Genomic DNA, 25,740 nt, shown 5'->3' on the forward strand with positions numbered 1-25,740 from the left:
TTACAATCTTGGGTTTTGCTAAAGAAAAAAATACCAACATATTTTTCTCTATGAAAACGCTGGCACACAAACTCAAAACTAAAAAGGTTTCGAAAGTGATCGAAGTGTTCTAAATGTGAAGCAAGCGTAGAAAAAAAATCTGTCTATATGTCAAACCTAAGTGGAATAAGGTTGGTCTGATTGTGTTGCTAGGAATTTTGTTTTGGAAACGTGTTAATACATTATTGGTGAAAAATTTTAATATCCTGTTTGCTTTCCCCTGGGTAAGTAGTGAGGCTTTGGGTGTGGGTCAGGGTAGAAGTCACCTTTACCTGAAGCGATGGGAAGGATTATTTGCGAGTGTAGTATTTATGGTTTCTTGCCTGCATATAAATATTTCACTGGGTATCTCCCTATATTTTAAAGAACATAACCATGGGGTGCCTGGGTGGCTCAGTCGGTTAAGCGTCTTGACTCTTGGTTTTGGCTCAGCTCATGATCTCACGGTTTCATGAGTTCGAGGCCCCCATCAGGCTCTGTGCTGACAGGCTGTACGTTGCTTGGTATTCTCTCTCTCCCTCTCTCTCTGCCCCTCCCCTGCTTACGCGGTCTCTGTCTCTCTCACAAATAAATAAACTTAAAAAATTTTAAAGAGCATAACAATGATACTGTTATATAATTTAAAAAGAACAGTAATTCTTTAAACTCATTGGACACCCATTAACTATGGACTCCTCAGTCCTTTTCCTAAGCTGACACGCAGTGCTTGGGGACACCTGCATTTCCTGGGAATTTGCTGTGTGAAATGGATCTCAGAAGTGGTCTGCAGGAATTCCTTTTGCTTCAGCTCCACACTGCTCCTGGCTCTTCAGTGCAGATTGTAACTGACCACTTTTAGGCATCCGGTTAACCCCTAGCCAAGCAGAAGGTGGTAACCGTCTAACCAGCCCACCCAACGCACAGGTTGAAGGAGGCCAAGAGCACCCATCTTTCCCTTTATTTCCCCCCTCTGCTCCTCTGTCATTATTATTCTCTCTTCCACGAGATCATTTCTCAGCCCCATTGTTCTCCAGGAGTTTCTCAGCCTTACAAAACTCCTCTCTAAAATATCCTTATGTATTCTTATCTCAGAAAGTGGTCTGGACAAAGCCTGTTGCGAAGAAACCTGTCTGGCCTTTGCAATATGGCTGTTTTCACTGATTACAATCTGACCCTCTGTGTGCTTCAGGGAAGCCTTCAGAACACCAAGGCTGGTGTCCTTTGCTGCTATCGGAGCTGCTCAATTTCTGCAAGACTTCAACAATGGAAGGAAAATAGATTTCTCCAAGCTTGTGATACAGCTTATTGTCTTTCCAACCCATGTCTGTCTTTTGTTTAAAGATGATGATACTCTTTGCACTTTGGGGAGGATGCAGGATATTGGTGAAAATATAAGTGGTTCCCTTTGAGACATCCTTCTGGAAGGAAGCATTAATTCATGTAGAATTATTCATTTTTACGAAAACTATATGGGTACACACTATTCCTGGGTTAAACCTGAACTGCCTGTGTGTTACTGAAAATGTGTCTCTTGGAATTCATGTAATGATAATGATAAGATAAGAATCATAGCTCATATTTATTGAATGGTTGCTCGCAAAGCTGGCATCTGAGCCTAGCCAGCCTAACTCTGGTATCCACGCTCGTTAGCCTCTCTTTTCCACTGCCTCTTGGACGGGAGAAGTCTTGTCCTAGTTACTGACATAAAAAGTGTTTGTTAGTATATGGAAGGAATTTTAGGACCCCAGTTTCAAAGATCTGATTGTGGCCATACTGCATAAGCAAAGGAATATGTGTGAATGAAACCAGCAAGGGGGTGACTCTTAGCGTGACTTGTACCTAAAACTAAAATGTTCCAAAGCATTTCTGGAAACTCCATTTACCTAGATGGAACCATTATGTGGATTTTGTTCTTTTGGGATGACAGCCAGCCCTCCTCTAAGAACCATGCCTTCCTAGCAGGTGCATAAACATTTTCGGCTCCCGGTGGTACCACTGTGAATGGGAAGGCAAAGGCTGCTATCATTCCTGACAGGGAAAGCTGAACGCTAAAGGCAGACAAATCAGATCTGAGTGACAGGGGTAAAGATTAGGCCTCCAAAGAGAAACTCTTATATAGAAAAGAATGAAAGGATTGGTAGGCAGCGTGTGGCAATAATGCGCTCTACACTGCAGAGATAGAGGCCCCGCTACCGGAGGGACCTTCGGTCCTTGATCCCTGGGAGGGCTTGTATGGCAATATTGCCTGAAGAGCTGGGAAGAGGCGCATGAGAAAGTGTTTGTAGCCTCAGAAGGGAGGAACATGACAGATGTTCACACCACAAGAGCCTCTTGCTGGCTGAGTCACAGAGCATTCATCAGGCCTGTCTCCAAAGAGAACCCTCATAAACTCATCTTGAGTACTTGTTCATTCTGTGAAGAGGGGAACAGAGAGAAGGCAATCAAGGAGAAAAAAGAAGAATGGCGGCCCTCAGAATGGAGGGGTTTGGTGACCCACAGGATCTGGCTGCCTTCTGTCAAGGAGACATAAAGCAAAGGGAAAAACCTATGTTCATATGCTTCAGGGGCCACTGGCAGAGAAATAAAAGCTTTCATTAGTCTCTAAATCCTTTAATTAAGCTTTTCTCAGTATACAAGTGGGATCTGCTTTTATTTAAGAAAAAAGAGAGTAACTCTAATAAATGAATAAAATAGAGAGAAGTTGATTCCCTAGACATAGCTCAGTGTAGGCAATCTCAAATTTTCAATGGCAGCATGGGGCACTGCATGAAGAAATTTCCAGAAGCATCCTTTTGAGTAAGAAGGCAAGAAACAAAAGCAACTTGCGATGGCCAGAAACTTCCTAAATTGTCTGCTGCACACTTCTTCAAAACTGTGTCGCTGTGTGATACAGGAACCTGATCGTGACAGGAAAGTGGTTCCAGTTCTGCACTGGGTCTCACTTTTTCACCTGCTATGGAGGATGGGTGAGGGAGAAAAATAGCCTAAAGTCGTTCCCAAACCTGGTGTTCTTACAAAATCAGAGTAGCGCCGGTTGTTTATTTATACACCAGCACGATGTAATTCCTGAGGTCACTGCTGTATTCCCAACACGGTTGTGAGGCAGACACTTGGTAGGTTCACAGAAATATTTGTACAATTTTGGATAAATTAGGTCTGAGAGCAATGTCTTTGCTTTGAAAGGGTCCATGATGTTGCAGGCCCAGGAAGGCAGCACCAGGGCTTGCAGCCCTGGGTATTCAGCCAGAGCTCTATATTTTCAAAGGGCTGATCCTGGAAGAGAGATGTGACCTCCTATTGTTTCTTCGCTATTGAACAAAAAGGCCCTCAGGAGATCAGAAACACATTAGGTTTCTCCCATGTTGGACACTGCACGTAAATGTATGCCATCTGCATGTAAATCTGCATGTAAATCTATGTAAATATGAACGTCAATCCACACAGTTTGCAAATACTTTTGTATACATGACTCATTGGGACAATATGGATGAAAGTGACTTACATCAAGTTTTGCTTTAAGGTCTGTTTCAATGACAAAACAGGGGAGCTGGGTTTCAAGACTTTTAGAGTTTCTATCAGCTTGATAAGATTCTAGAATTTTCTACCTCAAATGAACACCTGTAAATTATTCTTATAGATTTAAAAGGCATTTGAAACAATCCAAAACTGAGGGCTTGCTTGACAGCAGCATCATTTTTCTTCAAATTATTCTGTGTTAATTTATGTTCCATTACTCGAGGGACCTGTTTGCAATAAGGCATCTGTAACAATAGGGTGGATGTCACCTACTGCAATCTATTTTTGGTTTTATCTTTTAATTTGCAACCTGTCTTTAAACGTTCTCACTACTAATGAGCGAGTTTATTAAGAGCATAGGGTGAGAAATGTCTATGGTCTGACCTTTTGGCTAATTGGCCAGTCTCTGTTGAAATTAATCTGGTGAAGAAAAATTATAGTTTCAAAGGAAGTTTGTAGATAGGCTGTTAATTGCAATTGTTCATTTTCCCTTGGAAAACTACGCATGGAGAGTAACCTGCAGTGGACCCTGCATGGAGAATTTGGCACTGGGAATATGGAATATGTAGACCTCATGAGGGGTCACTGTTTGCCCAGGTATAAATGACACATTCTCAAAGCCTCCCTATTTCAAGTTGACAACTAGAGAATCCTCCATTTTACCAGGTAATACTTTTAAATCAGCCTCAAAGAGGATATAGTAAGTCTACAACTCATTGGCAATATGGGAACAGCTTAGCTGGGCAGAACAACGTCAGGAAATGTACACACTGGTATTTGAAAGAATAAAAACCAAAGTTGCTTGCTGAAGGCTTAGCTTTTGATTGAAACATTTTTTTTTCCTCTTTCAATGGTATCGCGAAATCATTTCAAGGGTTCATTTCCATCTGGAGGCCAGAATGCAGGAGACGAGAACTTATTCATAGAGTGTGTAGAACTTGCATCAACACTGGGAAGTCTCTGCCCCAAGTATGAGTTGCCAAGGAGAGTTAAGTACACCTATTCTAAGCACCATTACTGACTGCTTCAGAGGCTGGAGGGAGAATTTGGAATTGGGAAAACAGAAACCATATTTATCTTTCTGAGAATCCTTATTTAAAATGTTCAGACCACATGGAGTATGCGGCAGAAATGTAGAAGAAAAACAGATCAACGGCAAACAGAAGGAAGTCACTAGAGCAAAGCTTCAATTGTAGTGTGGTAGTTGAAGATTGGGTGCTGTTTCTGCTATAAACCTTCGTTCTCCACATTTTGGTTATTTTCATGTAGAAGTTTGCTCCTAGCTCAGTCTCTGAAGGACATTATTTTTAGGCTTCTCTTTTTCAAATTATCAGTAAATAATAATCATGGACAAATAAAATTGATTATATAAAGTGCTTATGGGGGGGCGCCTGGGTGGCGCAGTCGGTTAAGCGTCTGACTTCAGCCAGGTCACGATCTCGCGGTCCGTGAGTTCGAGCCCCGCGTCAGGCTCTGGGCTGATGGCTCAGAGCCTGGAGCCTGTTTCTGATGCTGTGTCTCCCTCTCTCTCTGCCCCTCCCCCGTTCATGCTCTGTTTCTCTCTGTCCCAAAAATAAATAAAAAACGTTGAAAAAAAAAATTAAAGTGCTTATGGAAGGTGGGATATGCAGAAGTAGGGTCAGGGCGGAGAGAAGCTAAGTTGTTTAACAGAATGGACTATCTCCAGAAACACTGCCTTGATTGGCTGGCACATCGGAAGAAAAAGTGTTCATGAGAACTGGAGTTGACCAGCTGTAACTCTGGAAAGAAAGAGTCGCGGACGTTGGAGATCATGGTCCCCAAATCCACCCAGGTCAGTAGAAGCTGTGCCAGGCTGACATGAGATGTCCTTCTTGCCTGGTTGGAATGTTCTACTGCCTAACTGGTGTCTGGCCCAGTGACTCCCAATTCATTTGTTCATTCATTCCTTCCCTCACTCACTCATTCTTGTATTCTCACTGGGCATCTGCTTGGTGCCAGCTCTCCAGGCAGTGGTATGTGCCTGTTGAATCAACAAATGAACTCTGCGGCCCTTCTTCTGATGCCAGGACACGAGGTAACCTTCTGCCAAGGCATCTTCCTCTTTAGCTGGCCTGCGACACAGTTCTGTCTGATGGACAGTGGTATCTCTCATAGTAAATAACTATCCGGTAACTGGTTTTCTGTATCAGTTCTTGTGGTCTATGCCAGTGTGACTGGCATCCTGAAATATGACACTGAGCATCCAGAGTCTCTGTGAACAAAAGATGTGCTAACTTCAGGTTGTTAAAATCCATGCATTATACTCTTCTTGAGTATAGGTGCCTTGACCCCCCAGTTTATCATTTATTTTGTCCGGGATTGTGCTAATTTGACAGGCTTGGCTACCCCACTGGAGCTCTGATCTCAGCCTTGATCTTGCTGCCACGTAGAGTCTCTTTCTCTCACCATCAGTGTTAGCTCCTGGGCTAGTGGGTCTTCAAACAGGTGCCCAGAGGCCTGCTGGGGAACAGGGAGACTCTGGACTCTCAGTGTCCTATTTCAGGACATCTAAGAAGACAGTTTTAATGAAGAGATATTTTCAGATATGACTGTATCATAGGAAATTTACTTTTTTGGGGGAGGGGGAGCATCATAACTTGGAAGGAAGGTTCTCGATTATGAGGGGTGAGCTTCAGTACGTGAGAAAGAGCACAAGCCCTGAGCCTCTTCTTGAGGGCAAGAATCACACGGTATTATGCAGTTCGAAAGGGAGGAAAAACAGCCAGGACCCTTGTGGGCTCACTGCAGGCACTCAACTACACGTGAGTTCTGTTTTCAACCCCTGCTTCTCCCCAGGGCCCTCTTTCCTCTATTTGTGAAATGAGACGAGTAATACCCAAATTAGAGGATAGAAAATTAGTTATACCACAAAGCCTATACTTAATAGGCACTTAATATTTATCGAATGAAAGGACAAATGAAAATGCTGAGTTTCTAACTGTATTACATGAAGCAAAACTACTGATATGTATTTATCACTTTTTATTAAATGAGAAGGAACACACTTAAAAGTCAACAGTTTTGACACTACAATATATGTGATATTAGAAAAGATGTTTTAGTTGTATGCAACTTAGACTGTTGACTAAAATAAAAGCTACACTTGCAACACGGCCCTTATTGTTGTCTGAGTCATTTGTTTCTACCCCTAACTGTTCCCTTTGTTTCCAGTTTTCTCTGCAGGCTAATTCCATACTAACTAATCTTAAAGCACTGCTTTCACCCCCACGTGGCTCAGAAACATCCTTCCTTTCCTTTCTCTGCCCTTCATTTCATTACATAATACTCCTCATTCACAGCCTTTTAACCAATGTCCTCACCTTACTTGTCATTCTTTCTTACGCTTGTAACTCAGGGCTTTTTTTAAAATCTCGGGCGTACGGATTTTTTTCAGGCTGGATTTAATGGTTTGTGAACACCTGCATGTCTATGTAAAATTGTGTGTATGTGGGAGTTCTTCCTGAGAGAAGATCCATTTCAAGAAGCGACCAAGGAGACCCAAGATGCCATGGAGGTGAAGACCCTTTCTATCCACGGTCAGGTCTCCCTCGTGCCCTCTGCCAGGGCTCCATGCTCCTCCCTGACCTTGGTAGCCTACCTGTTCATCCTGTCCTCTTCCTCTGACAAAGGAAACTTCTTCAAGTATGACTGAAGACCTGCCTCCCCCACTCACCCCACTGATGCCCTTTCTCCTTTCTCTGGCTCCCAGAAATCCCAGCCAAGTGCTAGTGCACCACCACATGACTAGGAGGTGCTCCCCAGATTTCATGATGCCTGTCGGCTCCCCTGAAGAATTACAGGCAGGTTCCTCTGGCAGGATCCTCTGATATTTGGGTACACCTCCAGCCCACAGAAGAGCCGGGTAGTGAGGAAGAGGGACAGGCCATATCCATCACAGACTGACAGCATTTCCTTCCCCAACTACCTGACACCATCTTTCCTGAGTTTCTAAAGCAAGAGTCTTGAAGTCAGTTTTAAAAATAAAACCAGGGGTGCCTGGGTGGCTCAACTGGTTAAGCGTCTGACTTCGGCTCAGGTCATGATCTCATGGTTTGTGAGTTCGAGCCCCGTGTCAGGCTCTGTGCTGACAGCCCAGAGCCTGAAGCCTGCCTCAGATTCCGTGTCTGCGTCTCTTTCTGCCCCTCCCTTGATTGCGCGCACTCTCTCTCTCTCTCTCAAAAATAAATAAACATGAAAAAAAATTTAAAAATAAAACCAAACAATAATAAAAAGATACTTCTCCAGGCCTCCCTCATTTGCATACCACATAGCTGGCAGGTGTTCTCCTGAATCGTTTTGCAGGAGCAATTCTAAATGTGTAAAGCTTCCTCCAGCTCATGGCCCACACTGTGGTCTCCATGGGGTATCCTTTGATAGTGAAATATGATCAGTTCTGGGTAATCCTACCCACCCGTGTGCTCATCTGCCCCTCACTGACAACCCTGCTTTTGAAATCCCAACTCTGCCTTGGCCTTGAGTACAGACATACAGTAACAGACATGACTTACTCTTCTGATTCCTGGTATGCCAAACCATAGATCCTGAATGTTACAATTATATTAATGGATTGTCAGGCAGATCTGATGAAGTCAATACTGGGTCATTAATATATTAGTAGCAGATGGAAAACAATTAAACAGAGTGGGGACAGGAAGGACATACTGAAAAAAGCCACAGATCTGGCTTTTTTGTGGTCCCTTCACTTTGCAGAAACAATACCGTTATCATCAAAGGTCAAAGTCAGTTACTGGTACAAAAATCAATAAAGTGGAAGCAGGGGAGGAAGAGATCGAAGAGATAAATTCATGACATGTCTTCTAGACTGAAGGGACTTGGTGAAAATCTACATATTTTAAACTCATGGGAATAAAACTGGTTGTCGCTAAATTGGAACATTCATGTAGTTTCATGGGTTCCTGCTATGAACAGGTTTTAAAGAATTATATCAGCACACAATAGGAAAAAAAAGAACAAGGAGAGTTTTTAAAATTGCATCTGCTTGTTAGACTTTATCATCCATTTTGTTGGATTCTTAGAATCAGACGCTTGTGGGCCTTTCTTTCTTTCTTTCTCTCTCTCTCTCTCTCTCTCTCTCTCTCTCTTTCTTTCTTTCTTTCTTTCTTTCTTTCTTTCTTTCTTTTTTTATGAAGGCGATCCATAGGCATGTTCTAACTGTCCTTGCCAATTACTGCAGAGGATCAGAAATCTTTATTACTGGCAATCTGAGGCTATCAGTTACATTATGTTTGTGTAATATACTAGAAGAAAGCCTCTAACTTTCTAACCTAAACATCATGGTCTGAATACATTACTCTTAATATGATGCGTACTGTCTTGATTGAATGTTAGACTAAAAACATTTGCTCATTTCTGCCCCTCGCCCTGAGCCAACAGCAATGATGTAAGTATTGCCAGTTTTCAAAGTGTAATCTGTAGATCACCCCGCACTGGCAAAGGTGCCATGCTCTGGTAAACAGGGCATCATATAGCATCCTTCTCCATTAAGGGCACTTGGGTGGTCTACTGCAAAGCGATTACATTTGCCATTTCTTAGCTGCCAGCAAATATATTTACTCATTAACACTTGATGGGCTGAATGCTCCTGAAGAGGGCTACTGAGCAATTAAGTATGATTCCAACTAATTCCGAAGGTACCAGAAAGTGGCTTCTCTAATGGTAGTTTTCTGCAAGAATGATCTCCCTCAGAGAGAGAGAGGGGCAGAGAGGAAGAGCAAAGGAATGCCAGGTGAGGGGCCACATGTAGGACTTTGGGGGTTTCAATCTCTACTTTGGCTAGCTGTTGAGTAACATTAATGTTGAGGTCCTTGACTTTGAAAATTCAAATAAGATTTAACTTTACATTCACGTTATTTATAGAAACGTGGGCTGAGAATCAAGAACTCAGTAGTATTTTGTATATTTTATGATCAAATTTTTGCATATATTTATAAACACTGTTAGTTCCAAGTTATCAGCACGTTGACTAGATCAGATCTGTTACGATCCTTACTTTGGAATATTCTGGAATCCATTAGTAGGGATTTAAGGAACTAACAAAGGGTTCCTCTAAAAGCATCAATGGACTCAGCTTAAAAGCAGCAGGGTATACAGAAGGCAACCAGGACTGGACTCAGAGCCCCTGGACACACGTTCTTGTTCTGTCCCATCAGGTGGGAGTTTGTGCTAGGTATTGCAACTCCTTAGCAATTCCCATGTAAAGGTCTGTCTCTTGCCAGTTCAAGCTGGCCACTCCCCATGTGACCTTTCTTCTGACTAGCCAAGTGACCTTGGAAGGAGCCATTACTGACTTCATTTCAGGTAAGGAAACATATTGAAGGTTAAGTAGGTCACCTAGACCCAGGCATAGAATCGAAAATGGTGACATGAGACTGCGGACTCTATGTATGGTGCCACCCAGGTACTGGCCAAGGCTGTCGGGATTAGGACAAGGTCCCACAGTGGCTCCATTTCAGCCATACTTGGAGCTTTTCTAAACCAGAGCCCTGCTGTCCAAAACAGCCAGTAGGGAATAGCCAAATGAAGCCATTTAAATCCATATTAAAATCTGAAATTCGGTTCTTCATTCATAGTAGATACTTTTTGAGTATGTATTAGTGGCTACCATATTGACCAGTGCAGATACAGATTTCCAGCAGTAGATAATTTTAGAGTGTCTATTAGCTGCTACCATATAGACCAGCACAAATACAGAAGGTTTCCACCATTACAGAAAGTTATGCTGGATAGTGTTGCCCTAAGTGTTGGAATTCTGCTCACTGGCTACAACCTAGGGCTCATTAACTGAACCTGACCTCAGTCTTTAGCTACTTCTCTCTCCTCATGGTCCATCAGACACCTCCAACTCTCCTGCCTCCAAACCTAGACTTTCCACAATGTTCTTGCCATCCTTTATTCTCTTGATCCTTGATATTCTGTTGGGCACCACCTGCCAATCCCTGACCATTGGCAAGTCATACCCTTGTGATTTCCCGGCTCCTGTTTCTGGGATATGATGCAATACTGGAAACAATGATAAAATAACAAAATGAAGAGAATGCACGCTCTCAACCCTAACTGGGTCCTTCCTGATTCTCGGCTTTTCTTCAGTTCATTCAACAGATGCAATAACTCATCCCTTATGATGCCTCGTTCCCAACAACCTCAGCTCTCTCACAATCCTCATTCTCCATAGTCAGTGTCCTGGAAAGACATCACAAAAGCTCTTGCCATGAGCTTCTCCAACATTTTCCTCTAGGTTTCTTCTTGTTTCCTTTAGCCAAAGTGATCCACCCAGTGCTTTTCACCTGGGAATACTGATTTCCTACTTTCAGATCTTTGCTCATGATGTCTCGGCCATTTAGAAGTTTTCCTCCCAAACTCACCTTTACCACAAAGAAGTTTATGGATCATCCCATCTGAAAGTAACTTCTTTCTTCTCCAAGTTTCCCTAACATTTTCTCTGCCCCTCTCGCATAAATTTCTAACTGGTGTTGCTTGTCATAATGTACAGGTCACCCCGTACCTTCCCCATCAAACCACAACCGATGTGAGAGACAGTAATTGATGAATTCAGCTTGCACTCCCGGCAGCAATTGGCACAGGTCTTTGTATAGACTGTACTCAGCACAGATTTATTTAGTGATTATCTATATGCCTAGTTATGAAGATGTCAGATTCACTCTGAAGGCAGACAGAATTAATCCAATAATGAATTGATGAATACACTTCTAAAGATCACAACATCAGGTTCTAACTAAATGATCACATTCTGATGGGAAAACAAGGGTGTATGTGTTGATGACTAGAACTGCAATAAATGGGGCTAGAGCAGTGGGGAATATCATTCTGGGGCATGACATAGGGACGAAATGACAGAGAGTAGACAAACAACCAAAGAAAGGCATCAAGGCTCTAGCAGACTTACCTTGGGTAGCGATATAATGATTGGGTCGATGATAACCCTAAAAATAAATGAGAAAGAATATTTGACAACCTTAAAACGGTAAGCGGCACAGAAGTCGCCCACTAAGTTTGCCAAAATGAATGCACATACAAATACCAACAACCGCACCAGCTGAAAGTGAAATGGCCAGACCCAGTACCGCTTAGTGCCTCGTAAAAAGCAAAGGGGGATCAAAGCTAACAGTTCTGTGGCTCACACATGGGGTGGGAGTAACGTAATCAGACGCCGGCTATGAGACGATGGGTGAGCAATCAACACTAACAACTTATGGATTCTCTGAAATAACACGACCACGACTCTTATTAGATTGCAAACAGGCTGGGAATGTGCACTAGGATTTCATGTGTGTTCGGGATGCTATTGGCAACATGCCAAGGCTTTAACACACATCCTGTTCTACCGGTATAGGCAGCTACATCAATAGTCATACTGAACATCATTCTTAAACACTGCTAATGCCATGACACGCTGCCGTGGCAAGGGCCAGAAATGCAACGAGGCAGAAATTCTGCAAGGCCCCTTCCTTTTATCGTGACCCTGTGAGGAGGGGTAAAGATGAAAATTGAGACCAAATACAGAAGGGAACAAAGAACGTCACAGGATCAATATCTGGGGAAGATAAAACCAATTTAAAGAAAATTACACACAGGTAACATAATATCGCCACGGACCTTAATATTTTCCATTTCTGTTCCCCGAGATTACCTAATATAGTGTGCCTGAAGCCAGATGGGAAACAGGAGAAACTTGGAGAGGAAATACAGATTTCTCAGACCATTTCAATGGGTATCTGGTAGATTTTTTTTTTTTTTTTTTTGCTTTTAAAACAAGTCATTGATAATGAACAGCAAAAGCAAACACATTCTTTTATACAACTGACCTGCTGTGGGTATAGACTCTCGACAGATATTAAATAGGATTATGAGGATAATCACTCATGTCTTGCCAGCTGATAAGTTTCACAAAGCAAGACCCTGTCTGATGTGCGGCTCCATATGTCCGTTCTAGCAAGGCGCTAGGAGATAGGAGGAGCTCATCTATGAAACAGAAATAATCCACACAGTCCACGAATGACCTATGTTGCTAAACACAGTGGTCATTTCTCAGTCCATTGTTTTTGTTTGTGGTCTGAATCACACACAGTTAACACTCTAATACGTACAACAGCAACTGACATATAATACAACACGTGGCTCAATAAAATCTTATTGACTAAGTGAATAAAAGGGCCCTGAATATTGACTCTTTTCTCTGTTAAAATTAAAACTAATTAATCTGGTATTTTCATTACTTTTATGTCTTCCCTCCTCTGTAGCTCTACCTGCCCATTCTTTAAAGCTAAGTTAAAATCACTTCTGCCACAAAACCTAATCTGATTACATTTACTCCTTCAGGCAGTGATTCATCAAACACTTATTAAGTGCTTACAGAGTTTCAGGGCTGTGCCAGGCGCAGGGGGTACAAGATGCATAGGATACAGCCCCTGTGCTCAAGAGCCCCCAGGGGCTCTAGGAGCTGGGACTGGAGCATGAACAGGATTCCCTTGGAATCTCCCAAGGGAAGGAGTGTTATAGAGAAGACATTTCTTACGTCAGCTTCTAAACTCTGAGGTCTTGGGGGGGAAGGCAACAGGTCTTGGCCACCTCTGAATTCTCCCACAAGGGACTCACTAAACATCTACTGGATAAAGGAATAAGTGCAATGTATTTTAGGAAGGAACTCGGCTTTAACAGAAAAAGATATCTAACTTGGGCCGTGTGTGTTCTGGACCATCATCCAATGTAGCAGTGTAGGGGGCTTCATTCGAGGAATGGGATACGAATTACTCTTCAGACAGTCCTCCTGTAGGCCCTACCCTCAGATCCATCACCAAAGTGTCACAACCTTTCCAAGCAGTACTATAAATAACCTCCTTATGTTTATTTTTTAGGTAACTCTTAGAGATTGTGATGCTAGTACTTTTAGTAGCATCTGAATTATACTCAAGTAAGAAGATGAAAGAACTCACGTGTATGGGTAAAGCCTGTCCGTGGAAGTACTAATGGACTAGAAGGCAGTGTGATGGCCAAGGCAAGCACAGCGTGCCCTGGGAACTGCAAGGCAGCAAAGGTCTGTTTCACGTGAACCTGAGCCTTGAAGGCAACAGTGACTTTCCCTTCATTTTCAGGCTACTTTTGAGTTCATGCATTCTTTCAACTGAAAACATGCTGTCTCCTCAGGAATTTATTCTAATGTAAGACATTAAGTTAACATGATGCAGGATGAACAAAGAAGCAGTCTTCAATAATTAAACAGCCTACATATTTAATGACATGTCTTGTGTGCATTCGATGTCCTGGTTAAACAGCTGCAGACTACTTTGAAGGCAACTTAAAAGTGCAGTAATGACGAGAGATCGCAAATCATCGAATTAGGAATTAAGAGAGTTTTATCTTATTAATATGTAAACGGATTTCTTTTAAAGTGTCAAATAATCTAAGTTGTTGACAAAAACATGGAAACGCTATCCTTGGTCCACAGCAGCACGGAAGACACAGAATGTCACAGAGGAGTTCAGCAGCCAGTAGGCCGACTTGAGAACAGGAGAGGCCATGTCTCCACCGTAAAGTTCTGCAGGCTGTGAAGTAACGTTAATGTGTTTGTTTCTGGATTTGGAGCAGTGAGTGCCCACCAGTACCATGGCAGACACACGATGTGGAATGTGGCAGAACAGTTGGGTTTACTGACGGTTTCAAAATACATACATCGATATAATTTCCATTGATGTAGTCGGAGTTGGTATCTCCTTCTATGGTCTGTAGTCTCACCCGCGAATGATCATCTGCAAAGGGAAAATAAAACAATGATTTTTTTTAAATGTTTTAATGAAAAAAAACCTCCCTGCATGACCAGGGGAAGGGCAGACAGAGAGGGAGACACAGGATCCTTAGCTGGCAGGCTCGAACACATGAACTGTGAGATCATGACCTGAGCCAAAGTTGGATGCTTAAATGACTGAGCCACCCAGGTGCCCCAAGCAAACAATGAATTAAAAGCAATCTGTTGGGCTGCTTAGAGCCCCAGAATGCAAGCACATTACATAGAGATCATTCACATCCATGCTGCTTTACCGATAAACAAAGAATTAAACACTACACACCTATTACACTTCCTATTTTGCTCTTGAAGCTAGGAAGGATTTATAATTATTTGCATTTTGCAGCAAATATCGTGAAGTTATTCTTTGACCATTTACAGACGTGCTGCGTGGGTAGAGGGTTGAAACTTCTACATGGAGTCCTATGAATCACAACAGAATTATTTCTTGGACTGAACGTAGAGCAAGTTCACTAAATCACATACTAACCCTGAGATTTTGAAGGCTTCCTATGGCCCCCACCTTGACAAATGATGGCTATAAACCACGGCCCAGCCCTCTGGAGGTGCGAACATGGACGTAACCTCAGTTGTTGTCCCTGAATTCCCTACACCGCTCTCTGCACCATGTGTGTGAGGTCCAGAGTCAGGCATGTGGGTCAGAATCTCCACTTGTGATTTGGGACAAGGTACTAGCTCTCCCTGTGGTTTAGTTTTCTCATCTGTAGAATGGGGATTAACAGTGCCTGCCTCACGGGATCATTGTGACCATTAAAACAAAATAGAAAAGAAGATTAGAAAACCACCTGGTATATAGTAAGTGATGGATAAATGTCAGTTGTTGCCCTTATCATGTGCTGTGGAACAGACATGCAGACGGTTCTCACGATCTGTACCGCTGATGCCCACACAGATGGTAACAACCCAGAAATGGACCCACATGCAGGCCAAGTTTCCCTCATGGTGACCTGCTCTAAGATCCAATTTCTCAGAGTACATTTTGCTTAAACCAGAGGTCCCCATCCATATTTCTGCAGGTGGCAATGGGGGAGGCGAGTCATTGGGGTGCTGGGTATGTGTGGATTGTCCCGGCTTTTGCATTAGGAGAGCCAGTGCTCACACACAGCTACAGCAGGGCTGTAAGTAATTCAGGCAGTAAAGCCATTTGAGCCTCCCGAATGAAAGATGCTCCAATAGACCTGAATCATGGCTGTTCTACACACATCAGGCTTTAAGTCAGCTCCTCTGAAGGGAGATTAGGTCTGCCTCCCCGTACTGCTTGATTTTCCCTGGGCAGTTTTTTTAAAAAGGCAGGCATCACATTAGAGCCTCCCAATCTTCAGAAGCAGCACTGTCTTAGGATCTATTGTATCTCCTTGTCAGAATCGCCCCTCTTTCACACTTTATTTCTCTTAGAATCTGAGGATGAATGCCGCCCATTCCCTGTGATTTATCACCCCTGGGCCTCTCAAATTGTTCTGGAATGTTCTACATGGGGACTTCAATCTCTGATAAGACTGCACTCTCATCTCCCATAAACAGAGCCTTTGAAATAAAGAGTTTCCCCATCATCTCCTACTGTTCGGTTGGTTACCTCCCTCCTTCCCTCCCTCCCTCACTCTTTTTTATTTTATTTTATTTTATTTTTAACTTGGCAGCTATTTCTCTAGATTTAATCGTTTTACTCTCCTCCTGATGGGGAACCCACAAGACATATGTACAGCGTATTTCCTAGGCAGACTGAGATTGTTTTTATTTCTCTTTATGTGCATGGTAGTATCCTTTCTTCATTCGAAAGTTGATTCTACTAGGTTATGACCTTTAGGGGTCAGAGACCTCATGGTATTCATTCCGAATAACCCTATGAGCACCTTTCCCCGAGGCCACAGTGCCGAGCCCCGGGGCCCCTCTTCACAGCACTGTCTGCAATGCACAACCACATGCAGTGGGCCTAACACACAGCAGGTGAGCATAACGCATGGAACTCTTCACCTTGCTAATGAATACCGTGTCTTGATGGTCACTGCCTCAATGGAAGAAGGGGCAAGTTGTGGTCAGGCGAGGTTCACGGGGGCTGTCTGGAGTACTAGAATGGTCCTGAATGTTTGCTTTACAACCACCTATTAAACTGTATTTGGATGCTGTATGCCCTGTTCTGTACATATATTTCACTATTTAAAACTAAAAGAGTCCAGGGGCACCTGGGTGGCTCAGTCGGTTACGTGTCCGACTTCGGCTCAGGTCATGGTCTCACAATTTGTGAGTTCGAGCCCCGCATCGGGCTCTGTGCTGACAGCTCAGAGCCTGGAGCCTGCTTCAGATTCTGTGTCTCCCTCTCTCTCTGCCCCTCCCCTGCTTGCATTCTGTCTGTCTGTCTCTCTCTCAAAAATAAATAAAAATTAAAAATAAAATAAAATAAAAGAGTCCACCTTGAGGGTATTATGCTATGTGAAATACGCCCAACACAAAAGGGTAAATACTACATGATTCCACTTATATTAGATATTTAACATAGTCAAATTCATAGAGAAAGAAATAACGGTGATTGCCAGGGGGTGCAAGGAGGTGGGGAGTAGGGAGTTAGTGTTGAGTAGGTATAGACTTGCAGTTTGGGAAGATGAAAAAGTTCTGGCAATGGGTGGTGACGGTTGCATAACAATGTGAATGAACTCAGTGCCACTGAACTGGACACTTACAAATGGTTAATATGGTAAATTTCATGTCATGTGTATTTTACCATATTTTTTAAAAAAGGGGGAGTCCACCTTCTCCACCCCTCCCTTGTAGAATATGTCTCCAAGTTCCACTCTAAGCCCGGATGTCCTGAGAAACAGCACCTCCCAAGGTGGGACTTATAGTCTTGAGCCCTTGGGAGTTCCCCTGCTTCTTCCTTTTCCCTGATGAAATAAAGGCGGTGGTGGCCATGCCTCGAGAGCTTGCCGCTAGAGGACAACTGTCAGACATTAATGTGTACTCAGGAGATGGTTTAAGAATTACTGAAATGAGGTTTAGGAGGTATTTTTTCTTTCAGTGATAAAATGTGCAAGTATGGATAAGTCAGTGTATCTTAAGGCAGGGAGAGAGATGTTTTAGCAGTGGGAATGGGCTTAATATCTCAGACGAAGGAGTTGGCTGTGGAGAAGAACAAAAGAACATGAATTCTGCCCAGCCAGATTAGGCTGGGCATGGCATGATTACCCTCTTGGCTATACTGGGTCAGCCCTTATCAAAGTAATCCTTTGCCTTCTGGCATGCCAATGAGAAAATCACCTTCCCTCAACAGCAGCAATAAAATGAGAAGTAAGGTCTCACTATCACTCATACTGAGTCAGTGAAAGTGAAGGCAAAAGAAGAAAGTTGATACGTCCCTCCAGTCAGGAGAGCCTTCCCTAAGCTCCTGCTGGATATCTGAAAATGCCTCCGTGAAAGAGACGGTGATTCTCAGGCATCCTCTTTTAGATCAAGTTCTCAGTTGGCTAGGAAAACAACAAATATAGACTGTTGAGGGGCAAACAAGTCAGTACATGGAGGTTCACTGCCATCTTTTCTTGAAATCTCATTCACTTTAAATCACAAGCCAATTAAGAAGGCTATCATATAGCAAACATTCTTTTAGGAAAACTCAATTCCTTCTCCTAGGGCACTCCTGAGGTGAAATAGTATCAAATGACAATGAGGAAATGCCTATAGGACATTTCCAGCATGTGACAAATATGGGAGGCTCTTAGAAAAGGGATCCACAGAGATAACCACTGACCACTGGTTGAGCCCCTATCCCTACTTTGTTTTGGAGGCTGACCAGCTGGGAGAGGGCCTTTCTCAGTACCAGAAAACTACCATTTGGGTTGAAAGGAAGACGTTTGGAGAATTCACCTGTTTGGGTATAAAAGTTCGAAAAATCCAATGGTATTTGTGGCTGACAAAAGGTCAACTATTCATGAAGGCCAAGGAGTCAAGACTATAAGGACTTGGTATTTCAGGAGACAGAGTCTAGTAAGGTAGAAAAGACCTGAGCTTTAGAGTTATACATTACCATCCTTGTTTCTCTCCTGGTATGGGTGTTTTTTCCTTGGTTATTCCAAAGCCATTTCATGTTGACATTGTGTAGTGTTTAGCTTAGGTGGCCCAGAGACCTTGATGTGAATACTGGATGTACTACTCCCCTGAAGCATGAACTTAGATAAATTCTGAACCTCGCCGCGCTTCATCTGTAAGAAGAGGCTGACGATGGGCTACCTTCACAGGATTGTTAGGAAGACCACGTGAGAAGTACGTGTCCAAGTGCATGGACCACAGGACAGTTCCCATCAAAAAGGAATTATCCCTCTCATGTGAATAAAAGTGACATCGTTATTGCTTAGCAATTCGAACCACAAAGAGCCCAGGATGCTTGTTTGGAGGTCAGCAGAGCAGGGGAAAACTGTGCACTGAAAGCAGCCAATCTTTGGGAAAGATGAGCTTGAACTAGTTTTAAAGAGGAAATAGGAAAAAAGGTTTGGAAACAGGACAGATATGCCTAAACAGCTCCTACAACTTAGTACCCTGGCATCTAGTCAGCAACTTATCTTTTTATTTAAAAAATATTTTCCTAAATCAAGGTATGATTGACTTATAACATACTAGTTTCAGGTGTACAACAGAATGATTTGATATTTGTATATGTTGTAAGACAACCACCACAATAAGTCCAGTTAACATCTGGCACCATACAAAGTTAAACATTTTTTTTTTTTATCGTGATGAAGACTTTAGGATTTACTCTTTTGGCCACTATCATGTATATACGACAATATTGCTGACTGTAATCATCGTGCTTACATTATTACATCCCCAGGCCTTGCTTACTTAATAGTTGGAAGTTTGTATCACTTGACCTTCTTCCTCCACTTCACCTACCTCCACCCCCCCCTCCTTCTAGCAACCCCAATATTGTATTAGTTTCAGGTGTACAATATAGTGATTCGATATTTATATACATTACAACATTCTCGTCATAGTAACTCGAGCTACCATCTCTCATCATAATATTATTGCTTATAGTCCTTAGGCTGTACCTTTTATTCCCAAGTCTTAATTTATTTTATAACTTGAAGACTATATGCCTCATTAATCTCCTTCACCTATTTTGTCTTTCCCCCCACCTCCTCCCCTCTGGTGATTCAGAGTTTGTTCTCTGTATGGGTCAATTTTTGCTTTGTTCTGCTTTGTTTGGTTGTTTTTTAGATTCCAGATATAAGTGAAATCATCATTTGTCTTTCTCTGTATAACTTATTTCACTTGGAATAATATCCTTTAATTCCACCCATGTTGTCACAAATGGCAAGATTTCATTCTTTTTTATGACTGAATAGTATTCCATTATCTATCTATCCTCTATCTAATCTATCTCACATCATCATTATCTATTTATCCACGATGGACACTTAGGTTGTTTTCATATCTTAGCCATTGTAAATAATGCTGCAAGGACATAGGAGGGCATATGTCTTCAAATTAGCATTTTTGTTTTCTTTTTTTTTTTAATGTTTATTTATTTTTGAGAGAGAGAGATAAAGAGCATGAGCAGGGGAGGGGCAGAGAGAGGGAGACACAGAATCCGAAGCAGGCTCCAGGCTCTGAGCTGTCAGCACAGAGCCCAATGTGGGGCTCGAACCCATGAACTGTGAGATCATGACTTGAGCAGAAGTCAGATGCTCAACTGACTGAGCCACCCAGGAGCCCCTAATTTTTTTGTAATGTTTATTTATTATTGAGAGACAGAAAGAGACAGAGCGTGAGCAGGGGAGGGGCAGAGAGAGAGGGAGGCACAGAATCTGAAGCAGGTTCCGGGCTCTGAGCTGTCAGCACAGAGCCCGATGCGGGGCTCGAACTCATGGACTGAGATCACGACCTGAGCCAAAGTTGTACACTTAACCGACTGAGCCACCCAGGTGCCCCTAGTGTTTTTTTTTTTTTTTTCTTTAGATAAATATCCAGTAATGGGATTGCTAGATCATATGGTAGTTCTACTTTTACTTTCTTGAGGAGGCAGGTTCCATAATGTTTCCATAGTGGCTGCTAACTTACATTCCTACCAACAGGACACAAGGGGCCCCCTTTCTCATAGCTTGCCAACACTTGCTATTTCTTGTCTTTTTGATAACAGCTATTCTCACAGGTGTGGGGTGATATCTTATTGTGGTTTTGATTTGCATTTCTCTGATGACTAGTGATGTTGAACATTTTTCATGTGCTTGCTGGCCATCTGTATGTCTTCTTTAGAAGAAATATTTATTCACATCTGCTGCCCATTTTTAAATTGGATTGTTTTATCTGCTGTTGGGTTATGTGAGTTATTTGTATGTTTTGGATATTAACCCCTTATCCGATATATGATTTGCTCATAGTTTCTCTCATTCAATAGGTTGCCTTTTCATTTTGTTGATGGTTTCCTTTGCCATGCAGAAGAGTTTTATTCTGATAGTAGTCCCATTTGCTTACTTTTATGCTTTTGTTGGTTTGGCTTTTAGAGTCAGATCCAAAAAATCATCACCAAGACCAATGTCAAGGAGCTTAGCACCTACGTTTTCTTCTAGGAGTTTAATGGTTTCAGGTATTACATTCAGGTCTTCAGTTCATTTTGAGTTAACTTTTGTATCTTGTGTAACATAGTAGCCTACTTTCATTCTTTGGCATATGGTTGCCAAGTTAATAAATATAAACACCATTTATTGAAGAGACTCTTCTTTTCCCATTGTATATTCTTGCCTCTTTTGTTGTAAATTAATTGGCCATATACATGTGGGCTTATTTCTGGGATCCCTATTCTGTTTCATTGATCTATATGTCTGTTTTTATGCCAATACCATACTGTTTTGATTACTATCACTTTGTAATGTAGTTTGAAATCACGGAGTGTGATGCCTCTAGCTTTTTCTTTCTCAAGACTGCTTTGGCTATTCAAGGTCTTTTGTAGTCTCATACAAATTTTAGAATTATTTGTTCTATTTTTGTAAAGAAATGCCATTGGAATTTTGATAGGCATTGCACTGAATCTATAGGTTGCTTTGGGTAGTATGGACATTTTAACAATAATAATTCTTCTAATCCATGAGCATGGACTATCTTTCCATTTATGTGTGTCTTCAATTTCTTTCATCAATGTATTAGAGTATAGGTGTTTTTCCTCCTTGGTTACATTTATTCCTAGATATTTTAATCTTTTTAATGTAATTATAAATCTGATTGTTCTCTTAATTTCTCTTTCTGAGAGTTTGTTGTTTGTGTACAGAAATGCAAGGGGCAGGTGGGTGGCTCAATTGGTTAGGCATCCGACTTTGGCTCAGGTCACGATCTCACAGCTTATGGGTTTGAGCTCTAGGTTCAGCTCTGTGCTGACAGCTCAGAGCCTGGAGTCTGTTTCAGATTCTGTGTCTCCCTCTGTCTTTGCAACCCCCCTCACTTGTTCATTTTCTCTCTCAAAATGAATAAACATTAAAAAAAAAGAAGTGCTAAAGATTTTTGTATTTTGATTTTGTACCCTGAAAATTGTGTTCATTTATTCTAATGTGTTTTTTGGTGGAATCTTTAGGGTTTTCTATACATGAAATCATGCTATCCACAAACAGAATTTTACTCTTTCCTTTCCAATTTGGATACCTTTTATTTTTATTTCTTTTTCTTGTTAACTGCTGTGGCTTAAACTGTTAATATTTTGTTGAATAAAAGTGGCAAGAGTGGGTGGGCATCTTTGTTTTGTTCCTGATCTTAGAAGAAAATTTTTCACTTTTTCACCATGGCGTGGGCTTTTCACCATTATGTTAGCTGTGGGCTTGTCATATCCGGACTTTATTATGTTGTGGTATGTTCCCTCTATACCCACTTTGTTGAGAGTTTTTATCATAAAAGGACACTGAATATTGTCAAATGCTTTTTCTGTATGTTTTGAGATGATTACATGATTTTCATCCTTCATTTTGTTAATGGGGGGTGTCACACTGATTGATTTGTAGATATGGAGCCATCTTTGCATTCTTGGAATAAACCTCACTTGAGTATGATGTATTTATCCTTCTACTATATTGCTGACTTTGATTTGTTAATATTTTTTGAGGATTTTTGCATCTAAGTTCATCAGGGATAGTAACTTTTGTTTTCCATCCTTGTTTCTGCGCAGTGTAGCATGGGGGTTAGGATCACAGGCTTTGGAGTCAGAATCCCTGGGTTTGAATCCCAATTCTGGCACTTTCTAGTTGTGTGACTTCGGACAAGTTATTTAACCTCTCTGTGTCTTAGTTCCTTTAATTGTAAGATGGAAATAAAAATAGTGTCTACCATGTAGAGTTTTTGTGAGAACTGAGTTAATATCAGTAATGCATTGATAAGTGTTTGGCACATAGTAAGAACTAAGTAAAAGCGAGCTGTCACTTGTATCATTATTGCCGATAATTTAATTCAAGACTTGATAATATTTTACCTGCAATATTTCACTTTTGCCTCCAGACTTTCCTTCTCTAGTGAATTCATGCTGTGAGCTGCTTTTCTAAAACACAATTCATTCTGTCCTCACCTAGTTGAAACCATTCAGGGATATCAACAGGGTCTCTGTTGGGAAAGATCACTGAAAAGATGTGATCAGTGGATGACCCATGAGTTGGGCCTGGGCACTTGAAGTTCCTCACCCATCTCCCACTCGGAATGTGGGTTCTGCTTGTCTTTCCTGCTCCCAGAGGCTACTCCAAGGACATAGCTTTGAGACAGTGATATGGTGCTGAGAACATTTGCTCAGTATATGCAACTAGTAAGGCCTCTTCATAAACCTTTCAGATTTGGCAGAGGGATGCAAGGATCCACTTGCCTTGCTGCCGTCCAAGACGAGCCTTGGAGGTAAGTTCCCTTTACTTGTTAAAACTCCCAGCTACCATACTAGAGTGTCCTTCCTCTTCTGTGGTCGCTCCCTGCCCTCTGTGTATGGGAGTGGTTTCAGATTTACCCAGGAAGCTCCCAAAGGGTTGTGAAGCAACAGTCTTCTAAAACAATGGAATGTGATACAATCATTAAAAAGTATTACTATAGCTTTAATTTCCTTACCTGGAAAGATCTCTGTGACAGACTGTGGAGTGAAGTAGAGTGGGTTACAAAGCAACGTGTCTTGTAAGAGTCTGTTTATATGAAATAATTGCATATGTGTGCAGAAACGCTTGGTGGGATAAGTGAAGGGTGCGTGGGATTTCTGCAGGGTGGGAAAATTTGGAGTGATATTTATTTTCACCTTGATGATTTTGTGTACCCCTTTGTGTACACAGTTTATACTGTCTTTTTATTAGTTTTTTTATGTTTATTTATTTTTGAGAGAGACAGAGACAGAGAAAGAGAGAGAGAGAGAGAGAGAGAGAGACACCAGGGGAGGAGCAGAGAGAGAGGGAGACACAGAATACGAAGCAGGCTCCAGGCTCTGAGCTGTCAGCACAGAGACTGACGTGGGGCTCGAACCCACAAGGGTGGGATCATGACCTGAGCAGAAGTTGGACGCTTAACTGACTGAGCCACCCAGGTGCCCCTATACTGTCTTTATAATCAGCAATGAAACAATAAACTTATTTTTATTTAAAAAATAAAGCCAACGAATTCAAGGCAGAGAATAGAAAGAGATGAAGGAAACAAAATAAAAATATTAGTAGGGTTTGAACTTAGTGGGTGAGGTTCTGAGCAATTTTCCCAACTTTTTGTTACTGTGTAATTTTTCTTGAATGTGTATGAATTGCCTTTCTAATTGGGGAAAAAAAGTACCTATTTAGCCATGGATGACTGGAATATGATCAAAACCCAACTAATGTTTATATTATAATCACAACTCAATGTTAGCCCATCACAAAAGGGAACAAACTGACATTCTGAGAAAGTCTGCATAAAGGCCTTGTTAATTCCTCTCATTCCTTTCAAAAAAGCCTTTACCGTAAGAAATAGGGCAAAAATAATTTTTTTTGGGTAAGAAATAGGCACATAAAGACCTGGTATAAAGCATAACAAACCACTGCTCATTACTGAAAAATTATAATCTGCTGGTGCTTTTCCCCATGTACATACGCTTATGTATACATGTGTGTGTTTACGGATGTGTGTACGCATGCATTTATGTATGTGTGTATTCATACATTAGAGGTGGGGTAATTGACATTTAAAGCAGGTCTCCATGCTTTATTCTAAGCCCCTAAAAGCGGTTAATTATGCCCTTTTGTCACATCGCATTATATTTAAAACACTTCTAAGTAGCTTCAAATATTTTAACATTTTCATTTTAAACACAATGGATATGGGTAATAGCCTTGCAGTTGTAACTCGTATGTAATGAGATATCACTATAGCAGCGGAAGTGGAGTGTGTCATTGATAATATTTCACCTCCAACCACTTCTCTCTTTCTGCTAAATCTTGATGACATATTTAAGGTAAATCAGAATCACAATGATTTAAGTAACATTTGCCCTCTGAGAGGAGACTCAAAATTAACTTTAATTACAACTGATGGCTGCAAATAATGGCTTTGCTCCTCCTGTGGTTACACTCTTGCCAAGGACCGCTGCTGCATTGGTTTCAAGGTGCAAGATGCAGGAGGGACCAGTGACGGATGGGAAGGGCTCAGCGCCCTACCCCTGGGTGACCTGTACGCCAGTCTGGTGTCCCTACTTGTGCCCACCACCTGGACGCTCAGGCCACGCCAGCTCTGAGCACCAAACAAATAAGGAACCTTCGAGTTTAGTGGTAGGTGACTCAATGTGCATCTTTGCTCTTGCTGTTGATTTTATGTGTTACTTAGTCTTGCCCGTGTCCTGTTTTCACCTAGACCCTCTATCAGACATGCTCAGTCTTTAATCTTCAGCATCCTGGTAGGACCCCCCTGACTCTTCTTTTGCCCAATTCTTCTAGATTTTTCTCTCTGCTTTCCTAAACATGGTGTGTCAATTTGTTTCACCCTGATTCTCATCCATCTAAATGTTAATGTCAAAGGCTCTCCATGCCGGCCCATCTTATCCAACTAACCCCTTGTTCCCACCATCCTCTCTTCACCTGCCTTTATTCCTAAACTGGATCATGACAGGAGTGGATTCATCAGAAGCGACTGTGGGAGAGGCTCATCTGGCAGAAAGAAGCACATTACTGTGGAACGAAACCCCGGAAGAGTGGTCTTCAGCATGAGCATCAAGATTGGGTTACTTGTTGAAAGAATTGGGTGGAATAGATGGGGTCACGTTTCACTCTTCTCTCAGATACCCCACTATGAGCCGGGAAAATGGGGCAAGAGGGCACGGGGAACACAGTGAGGATGAGAACCAAAGCTCAGAAGGGACCCCCTTCATGGAGTTGTTGCCCCTCCTGTCATGTCCTCAA

At 42.0% G+C, this 25,740-nt stretch overlaps 1 protein-coding gene across 10 annotated transcripts in view; it reads right to left on the minus strand.

Annotated features, from left to right (window-relative positions):
- The window catches only part of PTPRM (protein tyrosine phosphatase receptor type M), a 798,079-nt gene that overhangs the window by 70,039 nt on the left and 702,300 nt on the right, over nucleotides 1–25,740 (minus strand). For all 10 annotated transcript variants that reach the window (XM_003995022.6, XM_003995023.6, XM_019814995.3 and 7 more), the window contains 2 exons: nucleotides 14,263–14,339; nucleotides 11,480–11,516 (listed from right to left, as the gene is read on the minus strand). In XM_003995022.6, coding sequence (XP_003995071.1) covers nucleotides 11,480–11,516; nucleotides 14,263–14,339 — 114 coding nt within the window. The remainder of the gene's footprint in view (nucleotides 1–11,479; nucleotides 11,517–14,262; nucleotides 14,340–25,740) is intronic.

The sequence above is a fragment of the Felis catus genome, chromosome D3 (genome assembly GCF_018350175.1).
Source record: "Felis catus isolate Fca126 chromosome D3, F.catus_Fca126_mat1.0, whole genome shotgun sequence".
Taxonomy (NCBI): domain Eukaryota; kingdom Metazoa; phylum Chordata; class Mammalia; order Carnivora; family Felidae; genus Felis; species Felis catus.